This window comes from Benincasa hispida, chromosome 6 (genome assembly GCF_009727055.1).
Source record: "Benincasa hispida cultivar B227 chromosome 6, ASM972705v1, whole genome shotgun sequence".
Classification (NCBI taxonomy): domain Eukaryota; kingdom Viridiplantae; phylum Streptophyta; class Magnoliopsida; order Cucurbitales; family Cucurbitaceae; genus Benincasa; species Benincasa hispida.
In genome coordinates this window covers 41,427,897-41,450,341 of record NC_052354.1, presented here as the reverse complement: position 1 = coordinate 41,450,341, position 22,445 = coordinate 41,427,897, and the positions used below count along the sequence as shown (strand labels likewise).

Here is a 22,445-nt window from a genome sequence, read left to right as displayed (position 1 = left end):
TACTACAGACCATTTTGGTTATCTTTCAAGACATGATCCACTTGTATGTCACCACATACAAGCTTAAGTTACATACAAATAACCAGGGATATTAAGTTTATTAGTTTATTGTAAAATAAAAAAATATCTAAATGTGCAAAATCAAGTAGTGAAGTAAATATCATTTATATTATACATCACAATTGTTCGTATAAGTTGTTACAAACTACAAGATACGAGACTTTAGGGCACAAACTCCAACAAAGGGCTCATGAACAAGTCATTCTTATATTTTGATGACTTAGCCTACGTCTTTGTCAAGGACCGGACAACTGGAGATAGGGCAAAAACACCTGGTGACATGGCCTCAAATGTGTCAGGGCATATGCATAAAGGTGTTCCTACTGGCGATTCATAGGAGCATGACCTGTCACAGGATGAGTTTCATAGAACCCCAACTAGTTTTGGTTCCAAAGAAGGCAATTCATTAAGAAGTAGTAAGAGAAAGCGTTCTGGATATTAGTCTGAGTTGGTTGAGGTTTTTAGGAATGCAATGAACTTTACAAATGACCAACTGAAGCCCATTGCTAAATGACCGGTAGAGTAGCGTGCAACAGAGATTGAGCTACGTGCCAAGATTGTGAATGAACTTAATGATATTTTAGAACTGCAAACCTAACAGAAGGTGAAGCTTATGAATATCATATTCCACAATGTGCATAATACGGAGAGTTTTTTGTCTGTTCCAGCCGATATGAAATTGGAGTATTGCGAGCTTCTTCTTCTAGACAACGCCTGACCAACTATTTTCATCATCTGCTTTTCCATGTTTAATTTGGACATATCTAAATTATGGCTAGTACTTAATAATATTTTTTATGTTTCACTTCGTACTATTTCATGGACATGAATGTGATTTTTTTTTTTTTTTTTACTGTTTGTGAAATTTCTCTATATCTACATTCATTAATGTGTTGGACAATGATTAATATCCTTTGAAGAGAATGGAATTGTACTTGTTGCATGCTCATGGAGTTTGATATGTCAAACAAGGTTAAAATTGGTGGAATGAGGACAATGCAACATTCAACACATTTTATACAAATTGGTGGAACAAACAATTTTATTTAGGTTCGTGAAAATATGATGTTTTATTAATTTTTTTTCCCTTCGATATAAGGAAAATAGAATCAATTGTGATATATATTAAGATCACATGCAGTTAATTTACATACTATTATAACTGACTATTATAAAAATCTGCACCTCAAACACAGATTATTATAACCTGCAGACCAAACACAGACTATTATAACACAAACTATAATAATCTGTACTCCAAACACAAACTATTATAACATAGACTAAAATAATCTGCACCTCAACCACAAGACTATAATAAACACCAACTATTATAACCAAATCAACCCTCCAAACTCCCCCTTAGTTTTTTTTAGTTTCAATCCCTTTCTCTCTGCTTTTCAATCCCTTCCTCCTCTTTATTAAAACAATTTTTCAATCTCTGCTTTTCAATCCCTTTTTTTAGTTTTTTTTAGTTTCAATCCCTTCCTCCTCTTTATTAAAAAAAGAAAATAAAATAAATTATAAACCCACTCCTCATTCATTTCCCATCTGCTTTTCAAGACACTAAAGACGCGCCACTCACCATCTCCGTCAAGGGTCTGCCATTGTTCACCTGCAGCGGTTCGTCACACTGCCGCCATTGAGTCAACAGCCGTTGTTAATCACTGTCGTTGAAGGTGAGTCCAACGTATTTCTCTCTCTCCCACTCTTCTGTTTATATATCTCTCACTTTCAATTCCATCCATCTGCAGCCAGATGTCGCACAGCCTGTACGAGATGATGCTCGCCATGGGTCGTTGGAGTCACTCGCGCCTCCGCTTCCAGTCATCGACCGGCGCGTGCTACTGCCGATTCATTACGGATAAGTCTATCTCTCTTTGAGTCTGAGTTTTTCCAAACAACGTTACCCACGAATGGGGTTGCTCCACTGCTGCTTTCAAGTTATGCTTTCTTCCGAACATTCCTCATTCTATTTGATGCTTCCTTCATCCACTACTCCCTTTCCGCCTTGATTTCTCTTTTCCTGTTCTTCCTCCTTAAGTCACTTCAGACTTATTGTTGACTCTATTAAGGTATGCTTCCTTAAGTCACTGGCTTTCTTTACCACGTTTTAAATACTCTATTGTTGACTCTATTAAGGTATGCTTCTTATTTTTGGTTTCTTTTAAGATTCAATTTTGAATTCTTATGTTTGCAATTTCGAGCTAAAATGTTCCAATTGTTCTCCACTGGGTTCATATGTAATTTGGGTCTGCTGGATGGATGACCCAAAAATTAGACAAAAAAATGTGAAATGATACGATTTTTGAAAAAAAAATGTCGAATGACCCTTTGTTGACGTCAAATTCAGGTGAAATTACCAAAATATACTCGCTCGCATCGGAAAAAGTAGTCTCACTCTCGCTCGTCTCGCTCTCTCTTCATTTACTCACAAATCACTAGCTCGTCTCGCTCTCTTTTTGTTTCCTCACTTGTAAAATCAATCTTCTCTCTCGTCTCTTGCTCATTGGAGTTGGTCGCATCGAAGCTGCTCGTGTGAACTCGTCGTGTTGGAGAAAAAGAAGACGTACAAAGAAGAAGTAGCCGAAGAAGAAGAACATGTAGAGGAAGATTTCTTACAACAGAGAAAAAGAGGAAAAAGAAAAAAGAAGGGCAATAAGGTAACATCACATGGTCATAACATCAGCGAAGGGGCATTAGACATTTTTTTTTTCAAAAACTGGATCATTTATCATTTTGGACTTTTAAAATGGATCTTTTGAGCAACTAATCCTATGCAATTTTCAACATTGTCGTGGATAGTCCAGAAAAAGCTGATGCCAATCGATATGCTCAAATGAAATTCAAATTGAATTGTATGTATAAATATAATGAAATTTTGTGTTGAGGAGATATAATCAAATCTCTCTTTTCTCTTCTTTCTTGTATGCCTTATGGATGCATCTTGCATCCATCTCTCCCAGTGGATGTACAAATGTCTTGTTATATTATTTGATTGTGTTTGGTTGATTCTTGTGAGTTGTGGATGACCAAAATGCTACTATTTTATTATTTGAATTCTGGGTGTTCTGATTAAGTTAGCGATGATTATCTAGATATACGTGTGTATATGCTAAACAAATTTTAGACTTGAGTGGGAGGGGCCAACAAACTGATGTACAAGACGTTATAAATCATGTGATATTGTTTCATTTACCATCCCAAATTTTGCAGCAACCATGGGGAGCAAAATAGAAATGAGTGAATGATATATCATTGTGCTTGTTCAACTAATGGTCGAGTGAATGATCGTATGAATTGGTTCTCTTATTGTTAAATGTGTTTAAGACATTACATAATGCTCGGGATTATATCCTTGACAAGTAATTCCATATTTTTCTTGACTAAATCCTTCCGTTGCTGATTAGTTAATAGGAGAAAATATATTTGAGTATTTGTATGCTTGTATTTTGTTCTCATTGAACAATAATTTGGTTTATTGCTTGTATGCGTGAACATCTATCGTTTTCTTTGCATTGGACTCACTTCTTTGTGTATTATGTTGAATGTTGCCTTTGTTTCCGTTGTTCTTTGCAGATTTTGCAAATTTATGCTTTCAAAATAGTCTCCAATTCTATTGTTCAAGTGCGGATTGAAAAGTTTTCTAACAAGTAAGTTTTGCAATCTCTGTAGTTATGTAATGTATGTAATTTTTTGCACTAAAACATATTAGCATGAGGCTTGGTTTTCTTATAAGATGATATTTCACGTTTGTGTATTACTTACGATAGAAATGCATTTCACGTTTGTGTGTTATTTACGATTTGCATTTCATGTTTGTGTGTTATTTTGCGATGTGCCTATTTTTGTTCTTAGAAGAGAAGGGATATATTACTCAACCTTTTCTCTACCTCTGTCATTTTGTTACACTTGCACCATTTTCTCCTTCCTCCTCTAAGAACTCTTCATTAAAAATTCACTCAACAAAGTTCTCTTTGTTTGGTTTCTCTAATGGTTGTGTTGTACTTTACTGTCAAATGTAAAATGACTCATTGATTCTATTTGTTAGAAAGATTATTACAATTTGAAGTATTTTTTGTTTCAAGTAAGCCCTTAGGTGTATATATGTGATTAACTTGAGTCCAATATTACCTCTCAAAGCTGATTGAATTTCATATGATGATTTTTTTTCTCTACTTTTACATAAAAGTTCTCTCCGTTGATGATTATGCTTCCTTCTTTGAGAATATTGACTATGCTTCCTTCTTTAATATTGATCTTTAAAGTAATAATTTGGTTTCGTTTACCCATTAGTTCTAAATAGTGTTTTTCTTCTTTTGGGGACTAAAGAACAAAATATTCTAGCTATGAAGTAAGTTACCAAAAGGTTAAAGAATTAGAGGTTCAGGTTGCTTGCTTGAGTTCAAGTTGGATGTGGTGATGTCGACGACTTCATAAGGAAAAAGCTAGGCGTAGTGAAACCGACGATGGGACTTCACGAAGTATTTAAGTTCAAAAAGACAATTATTTAGGGTCAACAAGTAATTTTAAGATTTTAGAGTCTTGTACTTATCATAATTACCAATTTTGTTTATCTTTGTAAGTTGGAATATAGCTTGAGGAATGAATAGTTATATTAATTTTGTTGAAGTGAATTGGTTATTGTCATGTTTATTGAAAGTTGTGTATACAAATATCTTATTGCTTTTATTATATCGATATAAATATTTTTTAGTCAACCTTCTTCGATGTCAATCGGTGCCCTTATAATGTTGGTTTTCGACTGACATTATAGTCTAGTTTTGTACTAGTGATGACAGGTTTATATATTAAATTAAATATTATTTTTTTAACTAATGAAATCTTTTACTGACATTTACATATATTGCAAAAGATACTTGCAATGACCATTGATCCACATTTAGTAACAATCTTATATGTTACAATAACTTAACTCAATAACTTAACTTTTATGGAGATGAATTTTCAATGTCACTGTATAACACAAATGGCAACAAAACATATGTTGCTTAAAGTACACTTTTAATAATGCGTTTGCATTAGTAAAAGTCACATTTTTTGTTGTGTAGTGAGTATGTCATTAAAACTTTCGACTATGTGACTACCATGACATTCACAGTGATGCACCACTGTGTTGCTAATACTTTTAGTGACGTTTCTTAGCTTTTAGCAACGTGTTTCATCATTTCTTTATTTTTTGGCGTAGTGTTTATTATTTTCTTCTCAAACTAAAATAATTTACACCTCAAACACATATTGTTATAATCCAAACTAAAATAATCTACACCACTAACACAAACTATTATAACCCAATTATAATAACATATGACTATAATAATTCATGCTTTGCCCCAAATGCCCCTATGGTTGTAGATATCAAATTTAAATTTATATCTAATAAATCAATTATTATTTAAAAAGTTTGAATATCTCACGAGGCTATTGGACACTTAATTGATAATTAATGTCCTATTAGATACTTTTGAAAGTTCGTGGATCGAATTGACACAAAAATTTCAAGAACTACTGTTGTAATTTGACCTTAATGAAGGGTTCAATTAAGCATTCCTATCTGCAAGTTTTTTAGAATTCATTTATTTCTTTCTAGGTTGAGTTGCTCTGATCCTTTTCAAGAAAAATAAATGTTAATTTAAAGAGAAGTAACATCACACTATCACGTTTGTTAAAATCATATACAATTAGTACTTGAACCTTCAACCTTTGATAAAGTTATACTAATTATCATTGAGTTAAAAGGCTCACTTTTGATCATATACTATTTTAGTATTATTGTAACTCCAATAAGGAATCAAAACTAACTTAATGTACAAATACTACAAAGTTTGAGTTCAATGAAAATGACAACATTGTTTCCTCTTCATATAATTTCTAAATCCCTAACAAAGGAAGATTGGTGTCAAAGGAGTAGGGACTTGTTTTTGTTACCAATCTTCCAATTGAATGAAATCAAATAAAAAGGCAATTTCCAAAGCTTCCCAACCTCACTGTGTTGCTAAAATCTACCATACATTTACATCTCATTATTTTCATTTCTCGACCGAATTATCATGAACTTCATTCGAGTATCTATTGACAACGAGACTTGCTCTCAAAACTAAATAAAAAGAAAAGGAAAAAGAGAGAGATAAACAAAAAGAAAATGTCCTAAACTCATACAAATGGAATAATTCACCACCTTCACTTTCATTTTCTTTGTAACACTATTTTTGGGTGCTGCTTTTGGAATGACCTGCATTTTCTTTCCAAATATATATGCTGTATATATATATAAAATAAAATAAATAAATAATCAAATTTACATTTAAGATGGAGAAGCAAATACAAGTGGCATTTTGGAGAAGTGATGAGGAGAGAAAAAGGAGGAAGGTAGTATATAGTTGTTAGCTTGGTTGGTGAGAGGTTATGAAGGTGGTGCAGTAGTTATACCGATGGGGAAGAAGGTTGAGAGCTGTGTTTTCCAAAGCTTGTTTCATTTGTATGAGATGTGTCCTAAGACTGTACTCTTCTACCTGTTTCAATAAACACACACCAAACAACACATCAAAATCAAATATACACCATTGTCAAAAAGGCAGTATCGAGAACCAGTTTAAGAAAAAATTTGGTCATTTGCTATCTAAGTGAAATAACAGTTCTCTGGTTTCAATCTCAAAGAAGCTTTCAAGAACAAATTTTGGATCGTCCATGAAAAGTAAGGAATTTTGGTTGCTTTAGAACTCAAGGGCACTGTTGTACAACTGTAGAGCAGATCATTTTCAGGTATGGTCGTTAAAGAATATTGTGTGCTTTAGAATTCAAGGACACTATTGTACAACAATAGAACAAATCATGTTCAAGTATGGTTCATAATTTCATGACTAAAACTACCGTTCACTCAACCAACTCTATTTGCTAAACAAATAAACCATTCAAGGATATTTTCGACGTATTGTTCATAATTTCATGATTTTAGAAGTAAAAACAGCTTGAACTATTCTAAAACATAGGATATTTATTAAGAGAATTGAGGAATAGTATCTTAAAATTGTTTCCATTCAATTTCAGTTCAGAAGGTGGAAAACTGTTTTCCTGACATTCCCAAACAGCCCTTGGTTGTTAGCTAGCTTATCTGACAAATTTTTACAGTTGGATACCTTCTAAATAGAAAATTAAAACGCATAATAATAATTACTTTTACAAGTTATCAAAAAGTTACTTTTAGACACTTTCAATTTCTTTAAAAATGTTTTTGAGATTAATTGTGCCATACAACACATTTGTTATTGGACTCATTTTCAGTAAACAGTCAAGTCTAACTTTGGCTTTCAAACAAATCTGTTTACATCGACATCACTCCCATCTCCAAATTTCTTCCTTTATTATCTAGTTTTACCAATGATTTAAAAAATCAAGTCAAAATTTAAAAACTAAAAAAAGTAGCTTTTAAAAATTTGTTTTTGTTTTTAGAATTTGGCTAAGAATTCAACAATTGTAATTAATAAAGATGCAAATTACTGTAGGATATAGGAAAGAAATTGACTTAATTTTTAATAACTAAAAATAAAAAACGGAATGGTTACCAAACGGAGCTTAAATATTTTCATTCATTAATTTAAATTCAAGAAAAAATCTACAAAAATTGTGAATAAATCATTTGAAAACAGGGTGACAGAAAAAATTTCCATTTTCTTGCCTCTCATCAACTAAAACAAAATTAAGAGAAGCAACTAGCCATCAAGCATGGCTATGACTCTATATTCATAAATCAGATATCTAAAAATAGTTTCTAAAACACCTGCCAAAAACAATCAACTTTCAAAGAGGAAACTTTTTATCCAGTGTGATACCATACGTTAATATCATCACGAGTTCCTAATCTCATGCAAAATTATGATTTAGATTAAAATTTTCAAATCCTCAAACAATCTACAGGACTAACAGAATGTTTTACGTAGCTTGTGCAGTAACTTCAAGAAAGATTTGTGGGATAAATTGGCTTTCCTAATTCTAAGAGCAGGAAAGTAATGTTCTCACCTGCATTGCTGTTGTTGAGGCCAGCAATGATTCACATTCATCTAACATTGCTTTCTCTCGTGAAGCTACGACCGCGAGTTCCGAAACCAACCCATTCATACTCTCCACCTACAACACATAAAAAATATTGTTAGAAAATCGAGTCTCAGACATGTATTTCAAACTGACAGCAGAACTTAATCTGTGCAGAAATGTGCTCAAATCTAAGGACCATAAAGGAATAAACTAACTCAATCTGCAAGAGAGCATAGTTAACTCAGCAAAGGACATCAACTTAAGTAATTCATTAGATGACTGAAATGACTAAAATGAAGCTTTTCTTGATGTCAAACATATGGTGATACCTAAAGATATGGTGTGTGCATGTGTAGCAAATGTTGAAACAACATTTGAGGTAAGGGTGCCATGGACCGGCTTGGGCAGGATTTTAGCCAATTGTGAGACTAGACAACTTATCAATTTAAAATAAAATTAAAACTGATGCCCCAAACTAACAACCAAAACCAACCACAATAAATCAAAACTAGACCAACCAGCTATTTTTAATTTTCAAATAAACTTTCAATCTGTTCCGTTTTGGGCCATGAACTATTAAAATGCTTCAGAGCTTAAAAAATCTTATTAAAAGTATCTATTTTAGTCCCCAACTTTCAAAAGATAGTCACTTTGTCCCTGTTTTTATTTTTTTTTAATAAATTAATGGCATAACTTGTGAATTCAAACCACATTGGTTTGAGACAAGTCTTGTACAAAGTGGAAATTAAATGGAAAAATAGCAGCAATAACCAAAATAGTTAGTTTTTAAGTTGTCTAGAGACTAAAATGGATTATGAAAGTCTAGGAATTAAAATAGAACAAGTGTGAAGTTCTTGTATCAAAAGGACAATTTGACAGTTTAGAGACTTGAATTGAACAAATTTAAGAGATCAAGAACTAAAATAGGATTTGAACCTTTTATGAAACTGAACATATCAATATTTATGGCTTACACTAAAACTTGGTTAGTTTGGTTGGGATTTTGAAGTTTTTTCCAATTTAGTTTGGACCCCACCCCTAACAAGAGGCTCAACACAAGGGAGTTCGTCAAAACCTTATATTCTAAGTTGCCTCAATTTGTCAAATGAATCTCAAGGGAGTTCCCATTTTTTTTAAAGAAAAAAAAAAAATCAAGCTTTCATGAAGCAAAATAAAAGAACATATAAGGGCATCAAAAACCAGCCCAACAAAAAGAGTTCAAACTCTAGCTAAGTTGAAACAGAATCCAATTCAAAAGGATAAGCTCGTATATGATAATTACAAAAAGCTCGATACACTGACGTCCACAAATAGGTGTTAAAGCTAACAATAAAAGGAACAGGACATTATCAACCTCCAAATTGCTATCTGTGAGGCTTTGAAGACTCATTCATAACATAATGAACCAATATTAGAATGTCTCATTACCGCACATGTAAAAGGAACAGGAGAAGAACTTAATAAATTATCACTCACAACGTCGAAAAAGTCAGTTCAAACCTCACCTGTGAAAGCAAGGAGCATATGGAGGATGCCATTACTTGCATCACGTCAAGAGCTGAGCAGATTGCACCTTTTAATGATTCAACATCTGCCTGCACAAGTACAAATGTCTACTCCATGAGTCTGAAACTAATTCAATAATCAAAATTTGAAGACTTTTTACAACCTGACATACCGTTGCCCCTGCAGTTACTGGAACTCGAAGAGTGCTTGCTTCAAGATCTAACAATGCACCTGACAACGAATTGATATGGTCTCTCTCAAGTGAATCCCACTCATCAAGGTAGGACATCTGGATTTTCATTATTATAATAGTTTACATCATGTTTTGACAAAAAGAAGAGGTAAATAGAATTTAAAAGGAGATGTCCTACAAGGTAACATGAAAGAAATTACAAAAGACAATCCTTGAAACCAATGAATGAATGAATCGAGAACGAAAAAAGAGTTCCAAAAGCTTTCAAAACATTGACCTAAGTAAAAGCATCGAAATAAACCATATCCTATACTTCCTGTTTCTCTTTATTTTCCTCTTCTTGTTAGCTCTAAACACAAAGCAGTATCTCCATCACCTTAAATAAAATTAAAGACAGGTGGAAAACATTCGACGATGTTCTAAAAAAATTGGGTGTTCACTCAAAAGCTTCAGGTGATCTTCTCAGATAAGAAGAGAAAGCTATGAGTTAAATTTGTATTCAAAGCCAACGACTACCACCATGACAATTTTGGAGACATATCATCGATTTTAGAATGATAAGATAAAATAATTTAGCTATCCTGCATAATATAGCAAGCAATATTTAAATGTCAAATTAAGAGTGGCCACAAAATTAAGCTATTTCATTAAGAAGTTGGATATATAAGAGGATGGATTTCCCAATCTTTAGACAGCTCAATTAAATTGGTTCCTTTTACAGCTGTCTCCTGATGTAAATGCTGCATCCATTTAATTTCTACACCCCTACTCACCCTTGGTGGAGAAGTTTTTAATAATCCAACCTTGGTGGTTGCCCTTCCTTCCCTTTTGTATGTTTTTATTTTATCAATGAAATTTATGTTTCTTCAAAAGGAAAAAAAAAATCTTCATATAAATCACAGTATATAAAATTCTGCTGCTGTGTTTATGTACATGTACTGCCCATGAGGGAACAAACAAATTTAATGCTAAACAGTGAGACATTCTCTGGACAAATCAAAAGCTCACTTTCTCTGTTAGAGCATATAAGTTAAAAAAAGGACTTACTTGATCGTTCATAATTTTATTCAGCTTAAGCTCTAGCTTCAGCATATGGAGATCAATTCTATTTCTGGTTACTGAATCCCAAATACGTATCATAGCTTTCCAGACATTACATAGCATTTTCTGGGCCACCAGCAAAGGACACAAATGTTAACTAGTCATCCACCGGGAAGTTATGACACCATTGACAAATAGAATAGGACACAAAGCACCAATTCACAAGGAGATCCACAATAAATATCATGAGATAAAAAAATAACATACAGGATATTTCAATTTAAAAACTAAGTTAACCTATTTCTCAATAAAGATTTTCTATAACCAACTGGAGAAAAAATAATGGCTGAATAGAAAGAAAGTATTACACGGGATTGAGTGTATGAAAGCAGAACCAACAAAAATTCTAATCACTGACAAGTTAAACGGTATTTACTTCTCCCTATAAGAACATGGAATGAAAGTACATCAATTTTAAAGTCATACAAATGTAAGGATGATTGGGCATCCTCCAAATTGGTCAAAGGGAATTAATCTCAAATAAAGAACAAAATACATACTGTATTCTAAATAACAAGCAAGTTTAGCTAAGGGCTACAAAAATATTACAAGCATCACAATCTCTATCTTTAACAGACAAAATATTCTGTCATTACATCAAAAAGATGAAGAGAACCATGTAATAGGTTACATAGCTAAATGAGCAAAAGAAAACGTCCATGGAAAATCTCACGCAAAAAACTTCAATCAGATAGATAAGAAAGAAAAGGTTACTGAATTCTACAAATATAAGATGCACACCTCTGCATTTACTTTATTCATGTCAAGTACAGCCTCTGCTCGTGCATTGGAAAATCTCCATTGCATATATCTATTGTATAATAGCCGCAGCTGGTGAGCATCTTCAATATAATTAGCACCCTTTTTACCCTTAAAATCTGCAATGAAACTGAGCACCGAAGTTGAACTGTTGGATTGAATGGAATTAGTTGGCCTGGCTCGAGATGGACTCACACCCCTAGGAGGAGTTGATGGTCTTGGCCGGATTGGACTTGATCCTCTAGAAACAGAGGCTGATGGCACTGAGGTTCTAATGGGTGAAGGTAGACGAGATCCAGGTAATGTCAAAGACTGAGATCTGACAACTGGTATTGGTTTTAACCTATCTGGTAAGCAATTGGAAGCAAGCCTAGGAATTCCTGATGGCTGCAATGAACAATCATCAACTGAATTTGTTTCATCTTCCATTCTAAGACCATCATATGGTGGAAGAATCCTCGTAGAATCATTATTAGGTCTCTGCAAAAGTTTGTTCATAGAATCAGACGAAGTTCTCCTTAATGAAGATAACCCAATTCCTGGAAGTGGTCCAGTAGAACTCCGAATTATTTTATCAGCAAGATCCACACTTCGACTTAATGCATTTAATGATACCTTCCCACCAATTCTACTCGGCCACCTCTGCTGATCTATAAGCCGGGTATGCAAGCTATCAATTGGCTTAGAATTCTCCAACTGATCAGAAACATTCTTTCCTTTAAGGGGACTCCTCTTTCTCTCTGGTGTAGGTTTCCTTGAAACCATATGCGTTTCAACGTGCTTGTGAGCAAAATTTGAAGACGGCCTCAATGTTCGATCAGAAGGAGATGCAGGGACTGGTTTTTCCTTCTTACTGACAGGAATAGAAATTATGTCAGACTGGAAAGAGACACTCAAACTCCGCATGGTCGAAGGCCATAAACTTTCTGCCATTCGACTGCCCGCCGTCCTTCTTGAAGACAATTTCAAATCAGCAGATACGTCATGAGCCCGAGTTGATGGACTCGTTGGGGAAGGAGGTGTGGAAGGCCGTTTCCTCTCAGCCGATATGGCTCTTTTCTGCACCATTTGGGAGGAAGCAAGCACAGTTCTTGAGGCATTCGGCGATGGACAGCGCCGAGGCGTGGAAAGGGCTGAGGGAGTAGGTGACTTGTATCTAGAACTAACTTCTCGTGTCCGAGAACGTCGAGTGGTGGGTACATTGTTTCTCTCAGCCAGACCCAGTGGAAGTCTCGGGGTCTCCCCTGTTGAATGCTTCCTTATTGAATCTGATTCAAATACATCCATCCACACAATCAAAATCAGACCACATCGATGAAAATCTTCATATCAGAACACATCCGAGCGGTCATGGATTTCTTCCCTCATCCCGCAATCATCTGAATAATACCAACTGCAAAAAGGGGAGAAAGTTCTCTGCATCATTTCTATCACTGCTGCACAACCAAAAGTGAAAACGGTACAGATTGCTATAAATTATGAAAGCATCGAGTAAACCCCACAAACAAAAAGAAAAGGAAAGAAAAGCATACATCTTTACAGACCCCAGATCTAGCTGAATAAAAATTTGGTAATAACAGCAATGGGTGCTTTCTCTTGAAGAGAACCCCGAACTGAACGAGATCAGGCAATAACAAGCAGGTCAAGAATGCGTTACAGAACATCTGCTATAATACAATGGGTATAGCGCAAAACAGCGAAAAACTGCCACAGCGTGAATAGGCAGTTACCGTGGGAGGTTGATTTTGGTGGTAAACCAGATTTAGCGGTTATGGGGTAGGGGTCCCCTTAGAACTCGAGGGAGACCAGGGCAAGTGGGGGGTTATGGTCTCTTGAGTCATGAGTGGTGGGAGTGTAAGATAAGACTAAACACTTGAGAGGGAGATCAGTGTAAAAGACTTCTAAAAATAGTTCTCGGCCCATTAGTTTTCTCACGGGAAGGCCAAGGTCAGATGGGTTGGACATAGGTTTCACTTAACCGCTACTGCCTAGTGCCTACTCATCTTCTTCTTTCCACACTCTTTTTCACGAAGAAATGACAGCAACTTCAAAACTGGCAAAACATAAAAAATCTCTGTGTGTGTCTCTCTCTCTTTCAGCCGTGATATAAAAATTGGGTAAAAACAAGGTTCTATCTAACTACTTCACCTTTACGACTGACCAACTTTTAGCTAATTTTTTTCTCTCTCTTGGAATCATAAACTTAAAGACAGTAATTTCAATATAATAAATCACACTTGAATTTAATTTTTAAAAATAGTTGAAATCAAATCTAAAGAAACAAGGTCCAAAAATCTCTTAATTACGTAAAACTTCTTCTAAAATCTATGAGACATCGATCTTGGGGTTCGATAAATAAATATATAGGTTATGAACTCTAACTCCTACCCTGTCTATTGTCCCTAAGTCCAAGTTTACAGACAATTCTACAGAAAATTAAATAACACAATTTGTTTGTATTCACGAAGTTAAACTTGGTATGATTATTATAATGGTAGAACTTCGAGGTACTGATGTTCTCGGGGAATGAGGGCCAACGTGCAGAAGAAATTTGCCATCCCCATGAGTTCTTCAAAAATTTCCAAACAGAATCCGAGAAAGATAAAAGCAACGCAGAAAAATTAGTCACATAGGGGTTAATAAAAGAGAGTTCCAACAAGAATAATATTCTGATCTCGATTAAGAATTGTTAAAAGTACAACGAAGAAGGGGAAATTGGAAACAATTTACTGGAAAGGAATTCTCAAAAGATATTCTGAGAGATGAATCAGATGTGGGGATGGTCTGTAATTTGAATGTAACAAGTTGCCTTTGATAAAGTAGACAAACTCTGGTTTTCCTACTGTTCATGACAATCACTCTGCAGGAAAAGTTAAAGAAATCTCAGAGAAAACCTGAAGTGAGAGACAGAGTTCGTCCGACTCCAAAAACATTCAGAATCTCTTTACTAAAAAACAATGTAATCGACGGTGAGTACCATTAGCAAACCGTCTTAAATCAAAACTTTTCACTCTGTCTTTTTCCTCATTCGGTGATCCACAAGAAGAGGACGAAGCAGATGAGCAACTTTCCTCTTTCAATTACAAAAATGAATAGAAAAAAAAGAGAGAGAAAAAAAAAAGCCTCAATTGCGACAAAGTTGCAATCTCTTATAACCAAAAAGCATTTCCAGAATTCCTAAAATTTCAACAACCAAGATTATCAATCGATTCACTCATGAATTTCCAAGCAAAACACAAAAACAACCAGAAATCAAATTTTAGAAAGCGAGTGAGAGATTATTCTCACCTACAAACTGAAGCTCCTCCAAACTCCTCTTTCGCTGCACACAACAAATCACCCAAGATTAAAATGCTAGCGAAAATCAAAATCACCTCGATCTCTTGAGGAACCAGAACAGGTAAGACAAATCGTCGGAAAGGCAGAAACTGACAGCAAAATCGTCGCCGGAGAATTTCGAAAGGCACCCGTGGACGGAGAGTGAAAGTAAATCAACGAAATTAATCTAGAAAATGATGAAATTTATTGGTAAGAAATGAATTACGAAATTGATGGGCGAAGGTAAACAAGAAAAAATTAACTAATTAATTAATTGATATAATTATAAAGAAGAAAAAAACGGTTTCCGTTAGGAATTTTAACGCGGTGGGGACCCGCCGGTGGTCGTTGCTTTGGCGCCACCAACCTTTCTCAAGGCAAAGCTTGGAACTTTTATCATTTTTGTGATTATTAGGTTAAAGGTAAAATTATACCAAAATAATAATAATAATAACATTCCGAATGAATATCAATTATGGCCCTAAATTTGAGAAGTTTTCGCTTTTAGACCTTAACTTTGAAGGTCGATTTGATTTCCAAATTTTGAATTTTTTTCCTAAGAAATAACCTTTTGATCCCTAAATCTCCGGGCCATATTTTTATTTAGTTTTTAGGTTCCAAAATATTATACTTTTAATGATTGATTTGGCTTGTGAGATGTAATTGAAGGTCAGCAATTAATATGTTAAAATTAGTAAATTTGTGGTTGGGATATAAAATTGTAAAATGAAATTTCTCTATAAAATGTAAAAAGTAAAGAAAGATGAGAAATGTGGAGTTACTCGATAAATAAAAAAAATGAAATTCTTTGATAAATGTAAAAAGTAGAAAAAAAATAGAATGATAGAATTTATTGATGAATATGTAAAATTCAATAGTGTTTACTATTAAAGTTCAATAGTGTTTACTATTAAAGTTGAATTGTTTTCACCAACTTAAGAACTTGTTAGGCCAAACGGCTTATTAGCTCTAAGTTTTGAGATAAGTTATCTTTATTTTCTAGTTTTCAAAATACTAATTTTTTTAGTCTTTAGTTTTGAATTTTGTTTCAATTTAGTTTTTAGGGTACAAGATTTATATTTTAACCTTGATTTTTTTTTTTTTTTTGTATTTTAAAACTCATTTTTAGTTTTTTTGGTGTTAAAGGTCTATTAATTCATTTAAAAATAATTAAAATTAGTTATAATCAAATTAATCATTGAAAGTTATCGTCAAATATTCTAAAGTGGGCATTAGTAAAAAATTTTGAGTTGTAAAGAATTGAAATCTAAGATCCAATGATGCCTAAACTCAAAAACTGGAATGTAAAATTATAACATTTAAAAAAAAACTGGGAATTAAATGAAATTAACTTCAAAACTTAGAACAAAAGTATAAATATTTTAAATTGAGACTAAATGAAAGCTAAATTTCAAAAATTTTAAGGATTAAAGAGTTTTTTTTTTCTTTCTGAGGGTTTAATAATTATAAAATAGGATATTGAAGCAAGGATCTTTACGATAATAATTAAATACCTTATTTATTAAACTAGGTTCAAATTTGGAATTTTGAGAGTTGTACCTAATCTAAGCCATTTAAATGGGTTCATAATGTCTTATTTGCTGAATGAACCATTAATATTTTATTTGAATATATCTAATAAACCAATCCAAGTTACACTTTCAGCCCTTGTGCTTTTGGTTAAAGGAAAAAAAAAATCAAAATTCATATTATTTAATCATAATTTACTATATAACTATGTTATTATATGAGGTAACATAAATTGTCACATCATAGAGCTCACATGTAACTATACAAATAACTTGCTCAATTATTTCAAAAATTGTATAGTAATTTTGAGTGAAAAAAAAAAAAGAGAACCAAACTAACAAAATATTGAGGTAAATTTTAATTTTACACTCCTAAATTTTGGGAGTTATATCAATTTAAACCTTAAATTTTCATGAATATATAAATTAATATTCTCCTTCAAACTTAATTTGAAAAAATATCACATGAAACATATAATTATTTTAATTAAACTTTTAAATTGTTATAAGTGAATCAATTTAGACCATTTATTAAGATTATTTTGAAAAGCTTCTATGCATTCAATTCTTACATGTGTATAGACTCTTCAAATGTCAGATTGATAAAATGGACGGTTTAGAATTGATGTATAAACAATTTTATAAGAAAATCTTAATCAAATGTCTAAATTGATTTGTTTTTGAATGTTTAGTAGTTTAATTGATAAAATTATAAGTCGCAAACGATGTTTATTCAATTAGAATGATATAAAAGTTAACAAATTTATGAAAGTTTAGGTTTTAAATTATACAAATATTAATTCGGAGTTTAAGTTGATAAATCTCAAAGTTGAAGGATAGAAAAATGTATTTACTAAAATATCGAAGTTTGGTGATGGAAGATTGTAATTCTTTTATAATATAATATCAAAAAAATTACATAAAACAACATCAACATCAAAAATGGTTGATAGACAGTGATGATGGGAGGGAGAGCTGGTAAATGATGTCATGAGTGGTGATTAATTTGATTTTTAAGTAATGGGAAAAAATAGTAAACATGAATTTTCACACAAACAAACAAATAAATCATTTATTCTTTTTTTTTTAATTTTAATTTTTTTTTTTTTTTTTTTTTTTTGTGAACTTGGCAACAATGTATAAATTTTATAAGCTTTAAATTTCATCCATTATACAATAAACATTGAAAAATTACAATCTTTACCTTCAAATTTGAACATGTATTACAATTGGGGTAAAAATTAGTACTGCTTACAAATTTCAATGGTCTCCTTTTTTATTAAATATTCTTATCTTAGGAAAATAAATAAAGCAAGTGACCTTTTTTATTTAGTTAACTTTATGTCAAATTATACATAGAGTCTCTGATCTATAAAAGAGAAGCTTAGTAGACATTAAATGAGTACGAGGACAACTAAAGTATAAGACAACATATAAAGTCCAAGAGAAAGTCTAAGGAAAAGAGGAAGGAATGAGTCAGAGTCCATTCCGAGCTTCTTGTCCTCAGTCCAGATCAAGTCCTAGCCTAATAAATCAGTCTGGAACTATCAAATTTGCATCGCCTAGACCAATGAAAGAAGAAAGAATAGGCCAGACTCCTTTTAGAGCTCCTCGACCTCGGTCCAAATTGAGGTAGAGACAGACGATTCAACTCAGGAATGATCTCATTTGCACCGTAAGAAGCCTCATGAATAAATTCTGAAACTTGATCCTATGAGAATTAGGGTATAGTAACTTATAAAGACACCATGGAAGCTCCTTAGAAGTACGTGGATTCTTTGAGTTAAAGCTTAATACCTCTTCCTTTAATTTATTTATTGATTTAAACATCAGAGTAGACGTGGCATTTATCATATTGATGTGCAAGCTCACTATTTTTTTTTTTTTAGGATTCTCGTTCTTTTCATATAAATAAATTTATTATTGGTGCTTAATCCAAATTTTGGCATCTAACACCTATATTAAACACGAAGTTAAAGGTTCTCGTACCTATTTGCTCCGTTTGAATATTGATATAAGCAAACAAACTCCATGTAAAATTATGAGACTAAACTCATAATTTGACGTTATTTGGAAAAGGAGCATGAGAAGGCACCGTGGAACTGCAAGTGCATGATTGATGTTCCCTTGGGAGGGTGATTCGAATGCCAAGGTGGGTCCCACACACTTTCCTCTTGGTTTTAAGAAAACAAAATTAAGAGGAAAAAATTATAAGAAATTAAGAAATAAATATTAAAAAAATTTCATCGATAGAAAAATATCAAACGATTTATAGAAATAATAAAAAAATACCGATAGATAGTGATAGTTTTCTATTAACATCTATTCGTGATAGACTTCTATTAATTTCTATCGTTAATAGACATTGATATATTTCTATCAGTTTCTATTAAATATGATTAAAATTTTGTTGTTTTGTATAAATAATTTTCTTTATTTTTCTATTTTTGAAAATCTTCAATAAATATTACTTCACTTGTATTAGAAAAAAATAAAACCAGGGTTAAATTATAAAAAAATGCATCTAAATTCTGAGTTAGATTCTATTATTCTCAAAACAAATGATTTTTTTAAATAACCTTAACTCCTAAATTTACTTTCTATACGTGTTTAGATATGTTGACTCAAGCACCACAAAAGCATGCACAAGGCTTTTTCGTCCATAAATTTGATGACAAAACTGTTCAGATCTGTTTGAAAAGAAAAATCAAACTTCAAAGGTTAAACGACACTTTTCAAAATTCTTGTAACCAACCTCATAGTTAAGAGGTATTTTAGATAATTTAACCTAAAATTATTTCACCTTTTTTTCCAAAACTTTGCCTCAAGGTTTGATCTCGACCCACCTTTTTACTTTGATTTCTAAATGTTTGAATTTTAATAGGTAACGATTTGTATGATCAAATTTACAAGAATTTAGTTTTTGAACTTTAGTATATAATTTAATCCTTATAGTATAAATCTTTTTGTTAAGATTTAATTCGAGTTTCTTATATGTGTAGATTGTTAAATGTATTAGGGTCTAAATGTATATATAAACTAGAAGAATTCTTTATATATAATAAAATTCATTGTCAACAATTTATCTAAATGAAAATTTTTATGGTAAAGACTAAATCATTATAAATTCTAATCTATAGATTGAATTATAGTTCAGAAACTATAATAAATCATTACTAGAATTGTTACACAATATAATAAAGTTTATTGACTAAGTGATACTTCAATGAAAATACATAGATAAAAAATGTTCTTTCAAGCAAAATTATGGACGAAGTTTATATTTGATATATAAGATTATATATTAAAGTTGTGAGTTTGCTAGACTTGTAAATTACCATAAAGGAATTTTCACATGTAAAAAAAATGTTAATTTATTTACAGAAATAGCAAAAAAGAACACGATAGATTTCTATCAGTTTCTATCACTAATAGATATTGATAGATTTCTATCCGTCTCTATCAATCTCGATCAAAGAAAATTAAAGTTCTACTATTTTGTATAAATAATTTCCCTTATTTTTTTTTTTTATTTTTAAAAATCTCCCTCGCAGAAATTTACCAACCATAGAACATAAATTAGCAAGTGTCATATGAGTGACATCAAAAGTTGAAGGATCCAACGAGCTTAGTTTTAAAAGTAGGAAAAAAAAAAAAAATTGTTGGCCTTAAATTTCCAACATTTTTTTCTCTTAAAAAACATATTGATTTTTTTTTTAATAACAAAAATAGTTTGAAATATATAGCATTAAATATTCATGATAAGTTGTTACTTATCATGCCCTTTCAAAAGTCTTTGAAGATGTGATGTTGTGTTAGTAGAAAACACATGATTTGGTCTCTTCAAGGGAGAAAGTCCACAAGGTTTTAAGACTCTTACCCTACAATGTTTGAGATTTTGGTTTCACTTGGCTTAAGTTTGCCATTTTATTTATTTTTAAAAAAGAAACCTTAAGTAATAGACTAAGAAAAAAAAAGTAATATCTTACCTAACAATATTTTCAATTTTTAAAAGATAAATATAAAAGGTTGTTACTAACATTTGAATTATTATTATTACTATTATTATTATTTATTTTCCCCCCTAATCTTTAAGAATATAACTTTATAATATAGTGAAGTAGGAATTTTGAATATCCAATCTATAAAAAAGTATTCTTAAATGTCTTGAATATCCAACCCTTCTAGTTTAAAATGAGATTCGATATTCCTCGCCATACATAAGAAAACAACATTTTAATATGTACTACATCATTTTATTATTTAAAGATAAATATGAAAAGTTTATTGTAAGATATTTATTGATCCTCCATTTTTTTCTTCCTTGGAGTTTTCCCATAATCGTTGATCAATTTAACAAAATAGTTTTGTGGGGATGAAGAATGTTTGGTTGAGTAGGAATAGTCAATAGGAATGACTCCGTTTGTCCTATCTCCATCCCATTTATGTATTGATTTTTTTAGTACAACAAATACGGGATGGAGAATAGATCATCCCACGTTAAGAGAGTGGAGTGCATATCAATTATCATAGAATTAATTAAGCTCATTTTGACATGATTAACTTTTCAAATACAGGTCTAGATAAGCAAAAGTCTTCATACATACATACATACATATAAAAAAAAAGAACAAAGGGTGAGTATGAGAATTTAAACATTCAACTAAAAAGAAATAATTAAATGTCAATTATTATTAAATTATACTCATGTTGGCAAGTCATATGAAATAGAGAATGCCAGTTCAGGAATGAAGCATAGGTTGGAGGAAATGATTTATAAGAACTTAATAACATTAACAAATTGATTACTCAACTAGATATGGTATTTATAGACTTGCAGTACACAGTCTATATATAATAATAATGTTCAAACTCAAAGTAAGTTGAATGGTATAATCAGACTTATAAATTGAAAAAAACAAAAGATCTCATAATCTTGTGGAAATGTCAATAGGTATTCAAGACACACTTTTGATAAGTGTTGTCCTGAAGACAATTATTTGCTTTGCATAAACCGCAAGCATACTACAGTGACTGTCTCAAAAAGTTACAATGACTAATACAATAAAACTACTTTGAACTACTTGGATCTGACAAAACTCTTAGATTCTTACACTCAACTCAACTCAAAATATATATAAAAAAAAAAAAAAAAGAAAGAGAGGAGAGAGAAACTCTTCAAATTGGAATGAGATAATCCACGTGAAGAAACAAGTGGTTATTTATAGGACAACTACTTTGTAACCCTTCAAAATTAAAAAAAAAAAAATCAAATCAAATAAATAAAAAAGTAAAATATTATCAAATTTAACTTAATTGAACCATTACTTAACAAATTCAAACAACACTCATCAAGTGGTTAACCACAAATTTAATATTAGGTTAAATTTGTAGTATTGAAACATCGTCTAATTTGACGGTTTCAATCCTAGTTGAAAGCTTCACAAACAAATTTTATCTACATTTTAAATCCATCTAACTTTTCTCTTCTTCCACAATATTATAAATATCCAACAACATATCGTTTATTTCTTGGAATAAAAACAAATAATATTTTCAACTTTGTTGATTAGAAAAATGGTTACTTTTCACCCACACAATTTTATATATATAAAAGATCAGAAAAAATATCAATTTATACTTCTGAATTTTGGAGTTATACCAATCAAAATCTAAAAAATTTCTAAATTAAACTAGGACTAGTTGCATAAATAGAATTCAAGGCCAAAATAATATAATATGTAGTACAAAGATAAAAAATTACATATATAGATCAAAAAATGGTAAAAGACTAAAAAACTCATGCCTAGCCACCATTTTGTTCCCTTCTTCCCGGTTTTCTCAAATTAAAAGCTATCATTGATAGCTGCCTGATAGTAGCTATCAATGATGACCACTGATAGTTGTAATCAACTGTTATCGCTAAT

General features: G+C 31.8%; 1 protein-coding gene and 1 long non-coding RNA gene across 11 annotated transcripts; one reads left to right on the top strand and one right to left on the bottom strand.

Annotated features, from left to right (window-relative positions):
- Nucleotides 1-1,552: 1,552 nt before the first annotated feature.
- Nucleotides 1,553-4,692, top strand: LOC120079759. 3 transcript variants are annotated; one of them, XR_005482343.1, is made up of 4 exons: nucleotides 1,553-1,739; nucleotides 1,815-2,723; nucleotides 3,640-3,713; nucleotides 4,451-4,692. It is a non-coding gene; the product is annotated as an uncharacterized LOC120079759 (long non-coding RNA). The 3 variants fall into 3 exon arrangements; XR_005482342.1 differs by having other exon boundaries at nucleotides 4,393-4,692; XR_005482341.1 differs by lacking the exons at nucleotides 3,640-3,713; nucleotides 4,451-4,692 and having other exon boundaries at nucleotides 1,565-1,739; nucleotides 1,815-2,978.
- Nucleotides 4,693-6,069: 1,377 nt separating this feature from the next.
- Nucleotides 6,070-15,364, bottom strand: LOC120079758 (AUGMIN subunit 8). Of its 8 annotated transcripts, XM_039034130.1 has the most exons (8): nucleotides 14,960-15,364; nucleotides 14,402-14,531; nucleotides 11,654-13,064; nucleotides 10,859-10,978; nucleotides 9,791-9,907; nucleotides 9,618-9,707; nucleotides 8,098-8,205; nucleotides 6,070-6,593 (listed from the first exon to the last, which is right to left on the bottom strand). In XM_039034130.1, the coding sequence occupies exons 3-8, from the start codon at nucleotides 12,956-12,958 to the stop codon at nucleotides 6,465-6,467; spliced, it is 1,869 nt and encodes a 622-aa protein (XP_038890058.1). In that variant the 5' UTR covers nucleotides 12,959-13,064; nucleotides 14,402-14,531; nucleotides 14,960-15,364; the 3' UTR covers nucleotides 6,070-6,464. The 8 variants fall into 8 exon arrangements, with proteins under 8 accessions (XP_038890058.1, XP_038890056.1, XP_038890057.1 ...); XM_039034128.1 differs by lacking the exon at nucleotides 14,402-14,531 and having other exon boundaries at nucleotides 11,654-13,107; XM_039034129.1 differs by lacking the exon at nucleotides 14,402-14,531 and having other exon boundaries at nucleotides 11,654-13,104.
- Between the last annotated feature and the right edge of the window lie 7,081 nt (nucleotides 15,365-22,445).